This window comes from Glycine soja, chromosome 1 (genome assembly GCF_004193775.1).
Source record: "Glycine soja cultivar W05 chromosome 1, ASM419377v2, whole genome shotgun sequence".
NCBI classification, from domain to species: Eukaryota; Viridiplantae; Streptophyta; class Magnoliopsida; order Fabales; family Fabaceae; genus Glycine; species Glycine soja.
Genome location: NC_041002.1, coordinates 24561866 through 24577976, shown reverse-complemented (window position 1 = coordinate 24577976; position 16111 = coordinate 24561866). Strand labels below are relative to the sequence as shown.

The window sequence follows — 16111 nt, the reverse complement described above, 5'->3', positions numbered from 1 at the left end:
ATGTAAATAATATTGTAGAGTGTTATAGTATGATTCCAAAAATTATTAAGTGTTGGAGTTTGAGAATATTATGGTTAAATTTCATGAACATGTGTATGTTGTACCTTATGAATATCATTGGGAATGATATGAGACGTTTGATGTGATGTTATGAGATGTTAAAGTGTGGACATGATATTCGATTGTGAATAAGTGGATGTGTTTAACACTTGATGTTACATTAATTATATCGTGAGCTATGAATTATACAATAACCCGACCAATGTTTATGCGCAGTGTTAAAGAGAAAGTGTAGGTTCCTAGTTAGGAACCAATGTTAAATTGTAGCGCAATTGTGTTAATCATGTTTGAAACATGAGTGTGAGGTCATGGTATTGTATAATTCATGAGCAGTGCTTATAAATGAAATATGTGATGAATTATGGAATAATATGTTGCCTTGAGATTATAATATTGTTATTGAGATTGAGTAAAATTGTAAAGTAGAGCTGGTGTTGAATTGTGAGATACGTGAAAACATGTGATGGTGGATTGTGACATTATGAGATGTGAAATTGTGAATGAGTTTTGGTTGTGAATAAGTGTGTGATTAACTCTTGATGTGACATTATTTGTGTTGTAAGTTGTGAATTGTACAATAACCCGACTAATGTTATCTTGAGAAAAGTGTAAATGCGCAGTGTTAAAGAGAAAGTGTAGGTTCCTATTTAGGAACTAATGTTAAATTGTAGCGCAATATGTTGTACGTGTTTAAGACACGAGTGTGAGGTTGTGGGTATTGTATAATTCACTAGCAGTGTCTGTGTGCTAAAATGATTTTAGGGGTTGGACCTTAATCAGGAGGGAGAGGCCCTGACGAAATCTTTGGAGTGTAGGCCTTGGGGGTCACCGGGTTTGAGTGCTCCTTTAAGCCTATGCTGATCCCATATGGTTGGAGCATTATCGCAAAACATCGTGACCCTGACTGGTCTCCCTATGATCTTACTTAATGAGAGTGACCTGACAAACCCATTGTGTGGTGTGTCTTGTTATGTACTCCTAAGCGCCCAGGGTGGTTTTTCACTGACATGGTACCACATTGCATATAGGTTTGAGTCTTAGCATAACTGTCTCATGCGCTTGCTAATTGTTCATTATGAAATTGATGTGTTATCATGTCTTGATCGGAGTGTGTGATTCTTGTGTATTGTGATTGATGATTGAAAAGTGAATTTTGAATGACAAAGTGATGAAATAATGTGAGATATGCTAAGTAAATTGTATTTGACTACTATATGTTGTTTTGTTTCTCTATAGTAGTTAGGAATGTGATAACTCACTCCCGGTTTGTTGTTTGTGTTTGGATCCTGTGATGATCTTGAACCTTGTGTTCGGGGGAGCACTAGGTGAAGTGCTTAAAGGAACCTTGTGCTGAAGGACGTCGGGACACAATGCTCTGATAGGATATGACAGTGGGACATAAGTTTTATATTAATTGCATAATGTTAGTCTATTTTATTTTATCTCACTGATTTAACAAAATATTTTTGTAAATTTTGACGGCCTTGTTTCGAGCCGAATATATTTTTAATAAGTTTTAATTGATAATAGTGAAGTGAATGTGAACCTTTTACCTGTGTGAATTTGGTTACCAATATTTTTTATATATTTTATTTATTTATATGTCGGGGTAGAGGGTGTCACAGTAGCTACCTTAATTGACATAAAACAACATGTGTGGTTAACTTAACCAGCCTTAAAAACATGAAAATAGAGAACACAACACAAATCAAGAGCTCTAGTGGTTTCAAGAATATTGTTAAAGTACAAGCGTGAGGTGAAGTTTCATATTGTGTAGGAATGAGAAGGTTGAACACCATATAAGGAAAGACAAGAAGATCATTCAACTCTGGTACCAATTATTGGGAGAAATCGAGGGGTAAATACTGTGGAGATTTTCACCAATGGACCATAAACAACCTCATAAGTGAACTTGACAATACACTTTAACTCAAAATCTTAAGGCTTAGATTTATGGGTCTTGTCTTCCCTTATAATGTGTTAAATCTTATCGTTCCTAGACGATGTGAGACTTCACCTCACACTTGTCTTCCCTTATTTGTACAACTTGTCCTAAAAAGATTGTGGATGTAGGAATGAGGGTCTAAACCATGTTAAACAAATTGAGGTTGTGGATGTAAGGGTGAGGGCCCAAACCACGTTAAACAAATTTGTGATCTTTTTTCTATTTCGCTTATGATGTTGCCTCTTGTTCTTGGTTGTGTGACTTTTAAGTAATAAAGATATGAGTGTATTTTTCCCCAATAATTGGTATCATGGTTGATGCTTCAATTTGGTGATCAGCTTGAACGAGTAAGATGACGACGGTGGATCCCTTGTATCAAAGTCTTCCTGGTGGTGGGTTCAAGCGATGTGTCTCGTGGGTGGAGCGGCGATGCAATTATCTAAAGCATATGAACTCTAATGACCACCATGAAAATACTAGTCAATGAAAATGCTCAAATTCATCTCTTTTTAACATCATAAATAGAAACATCCACTAAGACAAAATATACTAACACAACTTGGAAAAGTTCAAGTCTAGTTTAAAAACTAAAAAGTAGAAAGAAGATTCTCGATGTGTGGATATACGTAGAATTTTAACACCATTGAAAAGAAAAAATTTGTTTCTTTAATAACACATCTAAGTACACAAACTTATTTGTACTTATTTATTATTATTATTATTATAGATTTTTAATACCTGAATTATGAGTTGGCTCAGTCACATCAACCTGGTTGAGAAAAACAACAAATTGGTGTCTTGAACTTTGGAGGAATTTACAGAACTACCTTGACTTGTTGCTACAGCAGCAATTCCAGCTACATAATCAATGAGTTTTGCTGGTCCTGAACGCTTGCCTTTAGCTCTCATTTGCCTCCTCTTCTCCAAGAACCATTCGGGATAGCCGTGAAGTTCAAAGCAAGTTTCCCTTTTATGTCGAGTCGCATTGCAATGACTGCATCGGATTTTGTCTTTCTTGGCTTCATCAAGGTCTCGCAAAGAACGAGGTCGCATCCCTGAGGCAGTTTTTGAAACCATTGCATGGATTATTCTACTACAAAATCCTTCCTTCCAAGCATAGTTTCTTGCCCCTGAAATTCACAGAGGATAATATGGCAGCATTCTTCAAGTCTCGGGAGCGGTTTCTTTCAAAGAATGTCACTTTCAAATTGGATTGAACTGTTGGTCAAGCCCGTTGAGAAAATTAAATACTCGATCCTTGTTAAGATCGTCCATACAGCTTTTTACATCTGCTGCACACACTCCATTCTACTTGGGCATCGCTTATCCATTTTGTTGAATCTGGGTTGTATTACAACACAGTTCATAATGTTGGGCTTCATCTTCTCCGTCATAGAACATTTGGGTAACGTAATACTATCCCAAATGTCTCGAGCAGTTGGTAACTCAATAAACATACCAATAAGATGAGGTTCCATGGTTTTCGACAACCATCCCTGTGCAACCGCATCTTCGATGACCCATTTGGAATAACTAGGATCGTCTTCTCCGACTTTCACAGTTTTTTCCATTCAAGTGGCCAAGTTTATTCAAGCACGCAGCATGAACCTTCATCATCTTTGACCATACATTAAAGTTTCTGTCGTTCAATTAAGGGTATGATGTTGATATTGGATGACTCAGAGCTAACATTCTAACTTGAGACAGGTACAATCTTTGCTTCTTAAGCCATTACAGCTTATTTGGTTTTGAGGAGTCTAGGGTTTTAGGAAAGGAGAAAAAATTGACCGTAATTCTTTCTGATACCAAGATACAGAAAAATGTTTTCTGTTCTTGTACATTATGCTTATTACTAGAAAGTATATAAATATGCAGTTCTAATTAAAGTAATTATAGTAACTGCACATGAGAATAATTCTAGGGATCCTTATTACAAGAAAAAAAAATAACGAAAATTTAAATATTATCTCCTTGACTCATGCCAACATTAGCTACTAGATTTATTGACAGTTTCGATAATAAAATGGATGCGGTGATAACTAATTTTGGAAAAATGGTGGCCAAAATGCCAGATCTTTCACAGCTAGATCCTTCAAAAAGAGATTTTAAAGAATTGGTTTAAAAACTGGGATTTAGTGAAGCCCCAAGAAATTGACTTGGCTTTAAAGTTTGCTAAAAACCCTGAATATCAGAAGTTTCTTTGGAAGTTCAAGGACCAACAAAGAATGAATTATGTCTAGAGGTTATTAGATAAGGCGATGAAGGAGCAATTGAGGATGATATTTATTATTTAGATAGGCTATTAGTGGGAGATTTCGTTTTTAGTTCATTTTCCAATAATCATTTTTTTCTAAGTTTCATATTCTGAACTGCTGACTGTCAGGAAGTCTGCAGAATATTTCATATTCTGCACCACATGTGGGCAAAGGAATTAATCTTTAACTTTTTAGTTTTTCTCTGCCAAGGTTATGTATATTTGAATGTAACAGAATTTATCTGTTTAGAAACATCAATTTTAGGGTCCTTGTACAAGCATCTATAACTCATTTTCGTAGGCTATCCCTTGATGTTCAATTCTGCATCTTACAAATAGGATTGATATACTGAATATGCTCTCATTTCTGCTTTTAGCAATAAATTTATGAAATATGGAGGCAGACTTTATTATTCTGTTTCAATATAAATGAAGTATTCCAATGCAGCGGAACAAAATTGAAAAGGGTACATGGAAGCATGACAGCATGTTTTGCTGTAGAATATAGCTAATTTATTTGTATATATTGGCAAGTGTTTGTGGCTTATATTTTGGGATTAACATATCATATGTACTTGTTTGGTGTAGGAGAGTGCAGCCTTGATGCATATTTGGTGGCGTATTTTTTTCTTGATGCATATTTGTTCATTCTACCTCAATCATATCCTATCTAAAACCAATTTATTATGTATCTGACGGGCTCCTTAATTTAATTGATCTTCAGGCAGCACTGATATGATTTCACTCTTTGTATAAGGTAAAGAAAACTTGGGAGACAACACAAAAATAAAAGAAGAAATAGAGAGAAACATGACATTTAATTGCAAAAAAACATGAGTTTGAATCACAGTACACATGAGCTTGTATTGGATTTCAATTCTAGTAATCCTGAGTAGCAATGCTGAATGACTCAACAACAGCAAGTGCGCATAACCTGAGTAAAGTTGCTATTATGCTTCTGATACATGTACAACCAGATTCACATGATTTTCAGAATGTACAGCTTCTCTAACAAGTGAAATTGCTATTTGCTAATCTCACTCACTCCCTCATCATATTTAGATATATGCTATGCATATGGAGATTTAAATTACACATTTAAAAAGAAAAGTTCTTATAAGAAATCTCTTATAGATAAAGAACTGAATGTAGAAATCCTCCTTCTTCGACTCTTATTTTATCATTGTTCTTTGGTATCATTAGGCCTTCACTAGCTTGTGCTGCATTTGTTTTCAGCTCTTTCAAATGTATAATCATGTCACCCAGCAAGGTTGCTTTGTCCAACTGAGTTCAAAACTATACAAAGAAAAATTCAGATTTATAAGATATGAATGAATAATTCAACATGTGAGTTTGTAATGACATGAGTTTCATTATTGAAAGCATGAGCAAAACAGTGTGAAACGGTTAATGCCAAGTAATAAGTCATGCAAAAAGAGTCGTATGTCTATGCTTTATTTGAGGTTTCTGATAGCATCCCTTGTAAAAGAGTCGCATGTCACAGTACAATATTAGCATTTTATAATAACTATAGATGTTCAATTATTTTGTCATCATGACCCTAGTAACCAATTTACCATTAATTTGAACAAAAATTTATATGCACAAATTTCTAATGTGTAAGAGGGTAATGAGAAAATAGCTAGTTGAAGTTACACCTCCATCTTCATATGTTCTTTGCCTGATGTAGCAGAGACAACTACATTCTGTGCACCAGGCTTAATGAAGCCTTCTTTGGCTGATGCGCTTTGGAGTAGTTATTTTTTAAGGAGTAGATAGCTTGTGTTTTGTTTTTCTTCTTTCCAGTGTTTGTAATTTCAGCCGTATAAAAAAATTACAACTGAATAGAAATCATGTTTGTGATTTTGGGAGCTTCTATTAACTAAACAATAAAATCTGAAACTAACTATTTCACTAACGGCAGAATAACATATTCTTATCAATTAACTTATTCAAACTAAAATTAAAACTGCCTTTACAGATCCAAGGTACGTTCCCAATGTACTATCAGAAACTGTATGTGAACTTTAACCTGTGCTACACCTGACCTGAATATAAACCTCTTCCATTGGCTTTGTTGTACTCTTTTCTGCTGCATAGAGGTGTTATCTATTTAACAACATAAATGGTCTCAAGTAAGCAACAGTACCCTTGGCAAAAAAAAAAGTCTTACAATCAAACCCCAAGTTTTATTTCTGCATATTCAGCACAGTTAAGTTAATTCATTTCAAACACTGGTTATTTAAAGTTTTGAGAAATAACTGATACAACATATTCCATATATTAGTTAGGTATGTGAGAGGCAGAGATAGAAAGGAAACCTCTCTGTTACTTACTTGCAAAGTAGGTTCAGTAGATAGAAATTGAACATCTCTGCTACTATATCCCACTTACTGGGTTGAGTAGGTTTGGCCACATGAATCAATTGATGCCACTGGACTCCATTAACTAATGTTAGTTAACTAGATTTTGTAAAGTCACTGTGAGGTTAATTGCAGAAAAAAGTGAAATAATGCTCAGAGTAGGCTGTGTAATTGAGATGTGCCTTGGAATCCAAGAATGATATACTAGTTTGGAGCAATGTTTTTTATCTGTTTTGCATCAGTTTTGATATTGACTATGGTATTTCTTTAAATATATAAAAATAAGTATTTACATCTTAATGATTTTTCGTGATTTTTTTTATAAGAAAAACATATTTAAGAATTAAAGTACTAAGAGATACTCTTAACTTGAATACAATGTCATACAAGACTATATATATCAAATGAAAAGAAGAAAGGATACTAGATTACATTATCTGTCTTTGTCTTAAAGCATCCAGACGACTAAAACAAAGAAAGTGGCCTTGTAAACATTTCAATCACTTGAAAAGCTTACTAAATTTTGTTTCAGTTTCATGGCCATATATATCTTCATTTTTGGACACCTTGTAGACATTTTAATCGCTTGAAAAGCTTACTGCATCAACTTTGATCTGATTTCTTTCAGCTAACATAAATAATACAGATGCATAAAATGTCAATCCTTATTCTTTAAGCCACTTGACAAACCTATTAAGGTTCTCTAACGAACGACTTGCTTCGGCTATGTTGTTCATGACTTTATCCTTCAATTCCAGAGAGGGATTTGCTAGGGGCACCCAGCAGCATTGTTGGTGCACCCAGCAAATTTCCAAAATGGCAAAAATGCCCTTCAGCCTTTTTGCGAACCTTCTTCCGTTGACACTCGTGGAAGAAATGTTCCGCGAGCATCCACGGAAGAACCTTCTTCCGCAGTTGACGGAAGAAGGTTCTTCCGTGGATGCCCGCGGAACATTTCTTCCGCGAGTGTCAACGGAAGAAGAACTGCGGAAGAACCATCTTCCGTGGAACTACGCGGAAGAACTTCTTCCGCCAGAGTCAACGGAAGAAGGTTCTTCCACGAGTTAATTAGTTAAATTATTTTGTTAATTTTAAGATTATTTGGTATTAGTTAAATGATTTTTTCCTCTCACAAGTTGACCAATGGCCGATTCTTGTATGCACCGCATGATATGTGTTGGTCACTTTTTTCCTCAAATTATTTACAGTAAAATTCATTTTGGACTCGTCGTTCTTCACAGTTACACACACTCTAGTCACACACTTCTTCCTCTCTCCATTTCTCTAACTCTGACCATGCAATTGGCGTTGGTCTCATTGCATTCTCTGTAGAAATGACGAACAAGGCCAAAGGAAAAGGCAAAGAGGTCGCCGGAAAAGGTTCTGCCGGCAAGTGCAAGGGCGCCTTCGACGATGACAAGACCAGTGGCGTCCAAAAGAGAAACAAGTGAGGTGTCCTTCAGCTATTTCTGACGACGAATTAAATGCTGCGCCAAGAAGGATGGACATGCCAGATAAGGGTCAGAGTAGCAGGTCACATGTCGTCCCTCAAGAGGAAATGTTGGTCCCAAACTAACTTTTTTGAGTTTTGGGCCTTCCGTTGCAGGCCCTGTTCGAATGAACCGGTGTCTCCTGTTATTTTTTTTGGATTCGTTGACGTGCAAACATGAGATAGGCCACCTTTGGAGAGTCTCACGACTTTCCCAGATAATTTTAAAAAAACCCCGAACAGGGGTACTTAGGCAAGTTTACATGGCCCGAAACTAATTTTTTTGAGTTTTGGGCCTTCCGTTGCAGGCCCTGTTCGAATGAACCGATGTCTCCTGATATTTTTTTTGGATTCGTTGACGTGCAAACATGAGACAAACCACCTTTGGAGAGTCTCATGGCTTTCCCAGATAATTTAAAAAAAACCCCGAACAAGGGTACTTAGGCAAGTTTACATGGCCTGAAACTAACTTTTTTGAGTTTTGGGCCTTCCGTTGCAGGCTCTGTTCGAATGAACCGGTGTCTCCTTTTATTTTTTTGGATTCATTGACGTGCAAACATGAGACATGCCACCTTTGGAGAGTCTCATGGTTTTCCCAGATAATTTTAAAAAAACCCCGAACAGGGGTACTTAGGCAAGTTTACATGGCCCGAAACCAACCTTTTTCTCAGACGACAATGACTGACGTGACCCGACAGTGAACGACGTGACAGGAGGTTGCTTTAGTTTTACGCTTCACAATGTAAAATAGTTACGGGTCTGGTAAAAGGGAAGCCATGTGCCTGGCTGGGCCATTTATATAAATGATAGATGGGGATGCCCATGGTACTCAACAGCAACTAGTATTTAGAGTTTGTCAAATTAATTTTCGATAAACAATGGCATTCATTTTTCGAAATGGAACCGTCATTCACAACGAGTGTGGGGTTTATTTTCAAAGTTCTAGTCTAGTGCCCATGCGAGTACCAAACCTATGCGATTTTTCAACTCTCAAAAGCAGAATACATAGCAGTGTTCGGCTAAACAACAATGAAGTTGTGGATGAAATTCATTACTGGCGACCAATGGAAGATACAGCTAACAACATTTACTTTGAAAGTATGCAATTGAAAAATGACATGGATGTGAACACCATGTTAATGTATAATGATCAATTTTCATTTGTTGGACCGATTGAGTTGTTATGTACCGTTGGTAGAACAACAGATGTAATTTTAAACTTACTTGAACGCCCCATCATCCCTACACATGATGCGGTTCTGTATTACAACGGAAGGTGGAACATGCCACGCTAAAACAACTTTGTGGGTTATGCGTTCACCGGAATAAATCCAAAAAAATTTGATATTCCAAAAGGATGTAGCATAGATCAACTGAAGGATTTGATCAAGCAAGTAGCACCTAAAGGAAATCCTCCTCATGGGATTCACGAATCCCAAGTTGTAAGGCGTTTGTTTTATCGACAACCTAGTCATTTGGAGTATTATGAGAAAGTTTTAGAATTTAAAATTGTTGAGCTGAAATGTGACAACGACGTGCTCAAGGTGCTGGTAGAGTCTAATTACTGGAAACAATTTGTGCCAATAGAAATTTTGGCTCTCTTTAGTAAACTGGTTATGGAAAATGAGGACGATGTGGTTACGTCCTTGCGTGATTGAATGCTAGTTAAATGTTAGGCTGTTTCGTGCAAATTAAATTTGTGTCCATGATGTTCTAGTCGATGTAATATGTCTTAGTGTGTCAATTTGTTATGTTTGTGACCCGTTTGTAATGTGTAGTATGTATCAAAAAGGAATAAAAGTTTTATTATCAACTTTTAGCAAAAAAATTTATAAGGAATAAATGTTTGTGACCCGTTCGTGCAAATTAAAATTTATAACTTATTTTGTCCAATCAATTACATTTAATTAAAATTTGTAACTTATTTGTTTCAATCAATTAAAATTTGTAACTTATTTGTTTCAATGACTAACTTATTTTTTAAAAAATTTCTAGCTTCTTTTTTAAAAATTTCTAACTCATTTTTTTAAAAATTTCTAACTTATTTTTTTAAATTTCTAATTTTTTTTAAATGACTAACTTATTTTTAAAAAAATTTCTAGCTTATTTTTTGAAATGTCTAACTTATTTTTTTAAATTTCTAACTTATTTTTTTGAAATTTGTAACTTGTTTTTGATTAAATTATATAATAATTTTAAGTAAAAATTAAAATTTGTAACTTATTTATTTCAATGACTAACTTATTTTTTTTAAAGTTTCTAACTTTTTTTTTTAAATTTCTAACTCATTTTTTAAAAAATTTATAACTTATTTTTTTAAATTTCTAACTTATTTTTTTAAATGACTAACTTATTTTTTAAAAAATTTCTAGCTTATTTTTTTAAATGTCTAACTTATTTTTTAAAATTTCTAACTTATTTTTTTTGAAATTTGTAACTTGTTGTTGATTAAATTATATAATAATTTTAAGTAAAAATTAAAATTTGTAACTTATTTGTTTCAATGACTAACTTATTTTTTTAAAATTTCTAGCTTATTTTTTTTTTAAATTTCTAACTTATTTTTTTAAATGTCTAACTTATTTTTTTTTTTAAATTTCTAACTTATTTTTTTGAAATTTGTAACTTGTTGTTGATTAAATTATATAATAATTGTAAGTAAAAATTAAAATTTGTAACTTATTTGTTTCAATCAATTTCTAATTTATTATTTTAAATTTCTAACTTATTTATTTTAAATTTGTAACTTCTTTATTTGAAATTTCTAACTTATTGCTGTTTAAATTATATAATAATTTTCAGTATAACTTAAAATTTCTAACTTATTTTTTTGAATTTTGTAACTTATTTGTTTCAATCAATTAAAATTTGGAACTTATTTGTTTCAATCAATTAAAATTTGTAAATTATTTGTTTCAATCAATTTCTAACTTATTATTTTAAATTTCTAACTTATTTATTTTAAATTTGTAACTTCTTTATTTGAAATTTCTAACTTATTGTTGTTTAAATTATATAATAATTTTCAGTATAACTTAAAATGTCTAACTTATTTTGTCCAATTAATTAAATTCAATTAAAATTTCCAAGTTATTTGTTTCAATAAATTAAAATTTGTAACTTATTTTTTTTTAAATTTATAACTTATTTTTTAATATGTCTAACTTCATAAAGAAATAGAGACATTATATTTAAGTAAAAACATACATAAAGACATAATTTAAGTAAAAACATAATTTAAATACATAAAGAAATATAGACATTATCTAAGTCAATGTTTTTTAACAAATTCAAAAATAAATACTAAAATTTAAATACATAAACAAATACAATAAAAAAGATAAATCCTAATCTATGCGGGGTCTCTGTCGCGGCCTAAGACTGTCATCTGGGTCATCATCTCTAGCTATCCTCAGGCAAAGATCCATGATATCATATAAGTCAGTCCCTGCAGTCACCATCCTGAGGTTGATGACGCGCTCCAATTGCTCAACAATCCTACCCATCCTGACACATGTTGTGCAATCAACCTGTCTCAGTGAAAATAACAAGTGAGTATGAATTTATAAAAAATAATAAAGTTAAGAAAAAGTACACAACTTACCACAGAATGCGCAGGGGGATCTGACGCGACTAGAACCTCGGCGACAGGTGGCTCCACGAAGTCATCATCATGAGTTGGAAGGGGAGGCGCAGGTCTGGGCTCAGCAGTGTCCTCCGTCGGCGTCACAAAGGGGTGTGAAATCTGAAAAAACCACTCCATGTAGTCTGGGGCCACCTGCCCAGGAACTACACAGAGCTCCCCTGTAGGCGCTACATGATCTGAAAACTGTACCCACCGGTCGTCTATATTAGTACATGTCAACGAATCACGAACCGGTGGCGGAGGAACTGTTTGAATGTACCCCATTTTCCGAACCACCCTCTCTAGTCGAAGGTAGACGATGATCGGACCCCATCTGACTTGCCCCATGTACGAGGAGATCAAGTCATAGCCCCGAACTCCCCGATGCTCCGCATACGGCATCCAACAGACGTCAGTGACTGTCAGGGCATCAATACGTGCTCTGTAAGGGGCTCCCTTAATCCCGGTCATCTAGGCCTTACCCGTAAGCCACCTACAGGCACGTGGGCTAGCCTCAGCATAACCATCGTCAACAACAGACCTGTGGACTGATGGAAAGTGCTCATAAATCCAGCACTACAAACACAAAGTCCACATCAGCAATCAAACATGGATTGAATTTTACTTTAATTTAAATTACAAGCAGCGATAGTCACCCGAAGTAGTGAAATGTAACCAGCCATCTGCCGTGTAGGGGCCTGCGATGCCTCGTTAAGCTGATCGTACGAGTGGACCAAAGCGACCGCTCCCCAAGAGAATGTCCCTGCCTGTGCCAGGTCTCTGAATGCCTGCAGGTGCACAACATGGACATGGGTTGCACTCTTGTTAGCGAAAAGAGTGCAACCAACCAAATGAAGTAGGTACGCCCGAGCTACAGCAACCCACTGCCTGGCCCGACACCTACTCTGGTACATGTCCCGAAGCCAGGACAACCGAACATGAGGCCCACCTGCCTGACGTGTCTCAACTGTAGCCTCGTCTGGGGTGACCTCAAGTAGCTCCGTCAACAGCGCCACTGCGTCAGATGTAGCCATCGGCTCGAATGAATGCAGCGCGCTAGTAATCGTGATGTGCAGGAGCGACGAAACGTCGTCTAGAGTGATCGTCACCTCCCTTACTGGGAGGTGGAAGCTGCTCGTCTCCCTATGCCACCTCTCAACAAAGGCGGATATGAGTCCAGGATCAGTGGTGATCACAGAACACCTGATCAATGGATCCAATCCGGTGGCCGCAATCATACCTTCGATCTCAGCAGCCGGTCTCCCAAATTTATCTACTTTCCTACCATGGGAGACCAACTTGAGATCGGGTCGCTCCTAAATTGAATAAAAATTTATAAATTTGTGTATTTCAAAATAAAAGAAACTACTTTCTAATTATTGGAATAAAATATGTACGTACCTGTCCATGCCATATGCTGTGTGCCACATGATCAGCAAATCCTATCAAAACATATGGATTGCGTGGCCCACCGAGGAACCCCTCATCATCAGCAGCTGTCCCATCACTAGCCACTCGATCAGACTCAGCACCATCGGCGGCTCCTGTCCTCTCTGGGCTACCATCAGACGCATCAGGCACATCCTCAGCCAACTGAGGAACATCCTCAAGCAATTAAGGAACATCCTTAGCCACATCCTCAGCCATCTGGGTAACCCGTTGCCTACGTGCTGAGGCAGTGGGCCTACGACGGCGAGGAACATCCTTAGGCACATCCTGACTAAGGTCTTTGCCTCTACCTGTGCCTACCACACAACGTAGACCTCGTGTTCTAACCATGATCTGAAATCATGAAGAACACTCAAATAATTTGTGTAACAAAGCTTTGGAATTCTAACTAATCCACATAGTTTATCCAAACCCATAGATTATATATTTAGTTCAACATAATTTATCCAAATAATTGACATACAAATGCATATATAACAAATGCATATATAAATCACACCAAATATAATTCAATTGATTAGTAGAACTCAAATCCTGTCATTGTGATTCTCTCAAGACACAATTGTAGTTATTAAACCTGAAGGTTTATTTTTCTTTCCTTTATACATTGCTATTACAATCAATTAATGTGGTATAAATTCATTTAATTCATCTCTAAGTTCAAGTTAAATCAAAGAAATTATATGAACTGTCTAACTTAACATCATCACACGAATTTCATTAACTAAGCAATTTCTCACAGTGCAAATGGTTCTGACAAGCCTTGAATAGTGGTAACTCTGTGTCTCTTGAATAGCAGAGCCACTGCTATTCAAGTAGGCATGATGACGTGGTTTTTCCATCCCCTCCCTGAAACTCAAATTACTTAGGAGTGGATTTTTTGAATTAGATTCATGTGGAGTCAAACACTTTGATTGATTGTGAATTGAGAATTTATAAAAATAGAGAGTATGGCCAAATATTCAAAAAGGGCACAAGGCTTGCGGATCCATGTGGGTGCTTGGATTTGTAATCACCAACTGCACATGAATCTTAGTTACAATGAAAGTGAACTATTACAATATTCTAGTTCATATGGTAAGGTATGGAGAAAAGAGTAAGCACCCGAACAAAGCATTTGTTCTTACTAGGAAGGGCTAGATACATGGCTCACATGTGTCATTTAATTTGTCCTAGTTGTCTGTTATTCTTTCAATAAGAGCTTTTCATCCTTGTCAAGGAAGGGATTCAATGGTCAGAAATAGACAGCTAGACTTTATCAGCAAATAAGGATATTTGGTTTGTATTGAGTATTAGTAATACTAATTACCCATAATTCCTGCTAATTTCTAGCCTTATTTTTATTTTTTAAATTTTAATTAAGCTAATTATGTCAACGTATATGCTTTGTAAAGAAATTCCTACTAAACCTTTTCATACCATTTAGAGTGCATTTGGTTTGGAATGGCTTGGATTTGTAACTAATACAAATACATGTAACTAATACAAATGTGGGTGCTTGGATTTGTAATCACCAAGTGCATCATTTTGTATTCAAAATTCTCAACACATTATTTTGTATTCAAAATTCTCAATACATCAAATTAGAGGAATCAAGGTGCTCCATCATTTCGTGTTCAATTTGTTAACTAGCTATTTATGTTGTATTTTACAATATTATCTTCTACTAACACATGATGCTACTAGCTAGACTCGTCTCATGCTCGATCTCTGTCCCGTAACAGGCATAGCACAACATGTTCTTTTAAATTGTAGCAGGGGTTCCTCACCATAGTGTCATATTTCCTGTGAAAAGGAATTGGATAATCAATTTAATTTTGCTCTTTCATGTTGTGTTCCACATAACAATTCAATTTATGCAGTGTATACAGTCATTTACACATCCTAACCAAATGACAGCAAATAACAGTTCAATTTAGACATCCTAATGCATAAGTCAATCACACCAAATCACAACAAATAACAATTCAATTTAGACATCCCAATAGCAACTAAAAAACACAAAATTAGGGAGTTTGTGTAACTTAAATACAATATACACTCTGTAATACCTAATAAATAAAAAAACTAACTAATAATATCAATAAATTGCTGGTTCATACATAATTTTCAAGAAAAATAACCAATATACAGCAAAATGCATCCTGCGGAAGAAGTTTGGCAGGTTCTTCCGCGAGAAGAAAGCCTACGGAAGAAGGTTCCGCAGGTTCTTCCGCGAGCAGAAAATGTAGTCTGCGGAAGAAGGTGTTCTTCCGCGAGTGTGACAGGACAAAAATGGAGTCAGCAGAAGAAGGTGTTCTTCCGCGGGCTCCTTTGGAAGAAACTAAAAAGGTTCTTCGGCGGATGCCAGCGGAAGAACACCTTCTTCCGCTGACTCCATTTTCGTCCCCTAACACACACGCGGAAGAAGCTTCTTCTCGCAAAAGAACTTCGTCTTCAACCTCCAGCACCAAACAACAACAATGTCGTCTATCCTAAGGCCATTAACGCGATTCTAACAGATATCCAAAGCCAATGGGGTTAGAACACTAACCTCGATGGCGGAAGAAACGCTCAAACAACCCAATGGAGAACACGAAGGGACGCAACCAAAATGGAGAAGAAGACTGCTGCGAGGAACACTGCTACGAGGAGGAAGAAGACTGCTGCGAGGAAGCCCACTGAAGAACACGAACGAGGAAGGGAGCGCGGAAGAACACTGCAGACCAAGAGGAAGAAGGCGAAGAAGGGGAGAAAAATGCTGGGTGCACGGACCAGGAATGAGCGCGGAAGAAGAAAGTTTTTTTTTAAAAAATTTATTAACTTTTGATTTTTAAACGAAGGGCATTTTTGTAACTTCAATGAATTTTTGGGTGCACCTGCAATTTTGCTGGGTGCACCTAGCAGCAGCCTTCCAGAGACCTTCATTTTATGTTCTCATCATTAA

General features: G+C 36.0%; 2 protein-coding genes and 2 long non-coding RNA genes across 4 annotated transcripts; 1 reads left to right on the top strand and 3 right to left on the bottom strand.

Moving 5' to 3' along the window:
- Positions 1-2762: 2762 nt before the first annotated feature.
- LOC114413614 lies at positions 2763-5299 on the top strand. Its single transcript, XR_003666950.1, has 2 exons — positions 2763-3712; positions 4848-5299. It is a non-coding gene; the product is annotated as an uncharacterized LOC114413614 (long non-coding RNA).
- LOC114413607 lies at positions 5195-6045 on the bottom strand. The gene is made up of 2 exons (XR_003666949.1): positions 5918-6045; positions 5195-5555 (listed from the first exon to the last, which is right to left on the bottom strand). It is a non-coding gene; the product is annotated as an uncharacterized LOC114413607 (long non-coding RNA).
- Positions 6046-11458: 5413 nt separating this feature from the next.
- On the bottom strand, positions 11459-12207 carry LOC114416741. Its single transcript, XM_028381766.1, has 2 exons — positions 11716-12207; positions 11459-11641 (listed from the first exon to the last, which is right to left on the bottom strand). Exons 1-2 carry the CDS (start codon positions 12205-12207, stop codon positions 11459-11461), a joined length of 675 nt encoding a protein of 224 aa, XP_028237567.1.
- On the bottom strand, positions 12208-16092 carry LOC114416664 (protein MAIN-LIKE 2-like). Its single transcript, XM_028381655.1, has 6 exons — positions 16087-16092; positions 15719-15883; positions 13438-13518; positions 13138-13329; positions 12393-13052; positions 12208-12312 (listed from the first exon to the last, which is right to left on the bottom strand). Exons 1-6 carry the CDS (start codon positions 16090-16092, stop codon positions 12208-12210), a joined length of 1209 nt encoding a protein of 402 aa, XP_028237456.1.
- Between the last annotated feature and the right edge of the window lie 19 nt (positions 16093-16111).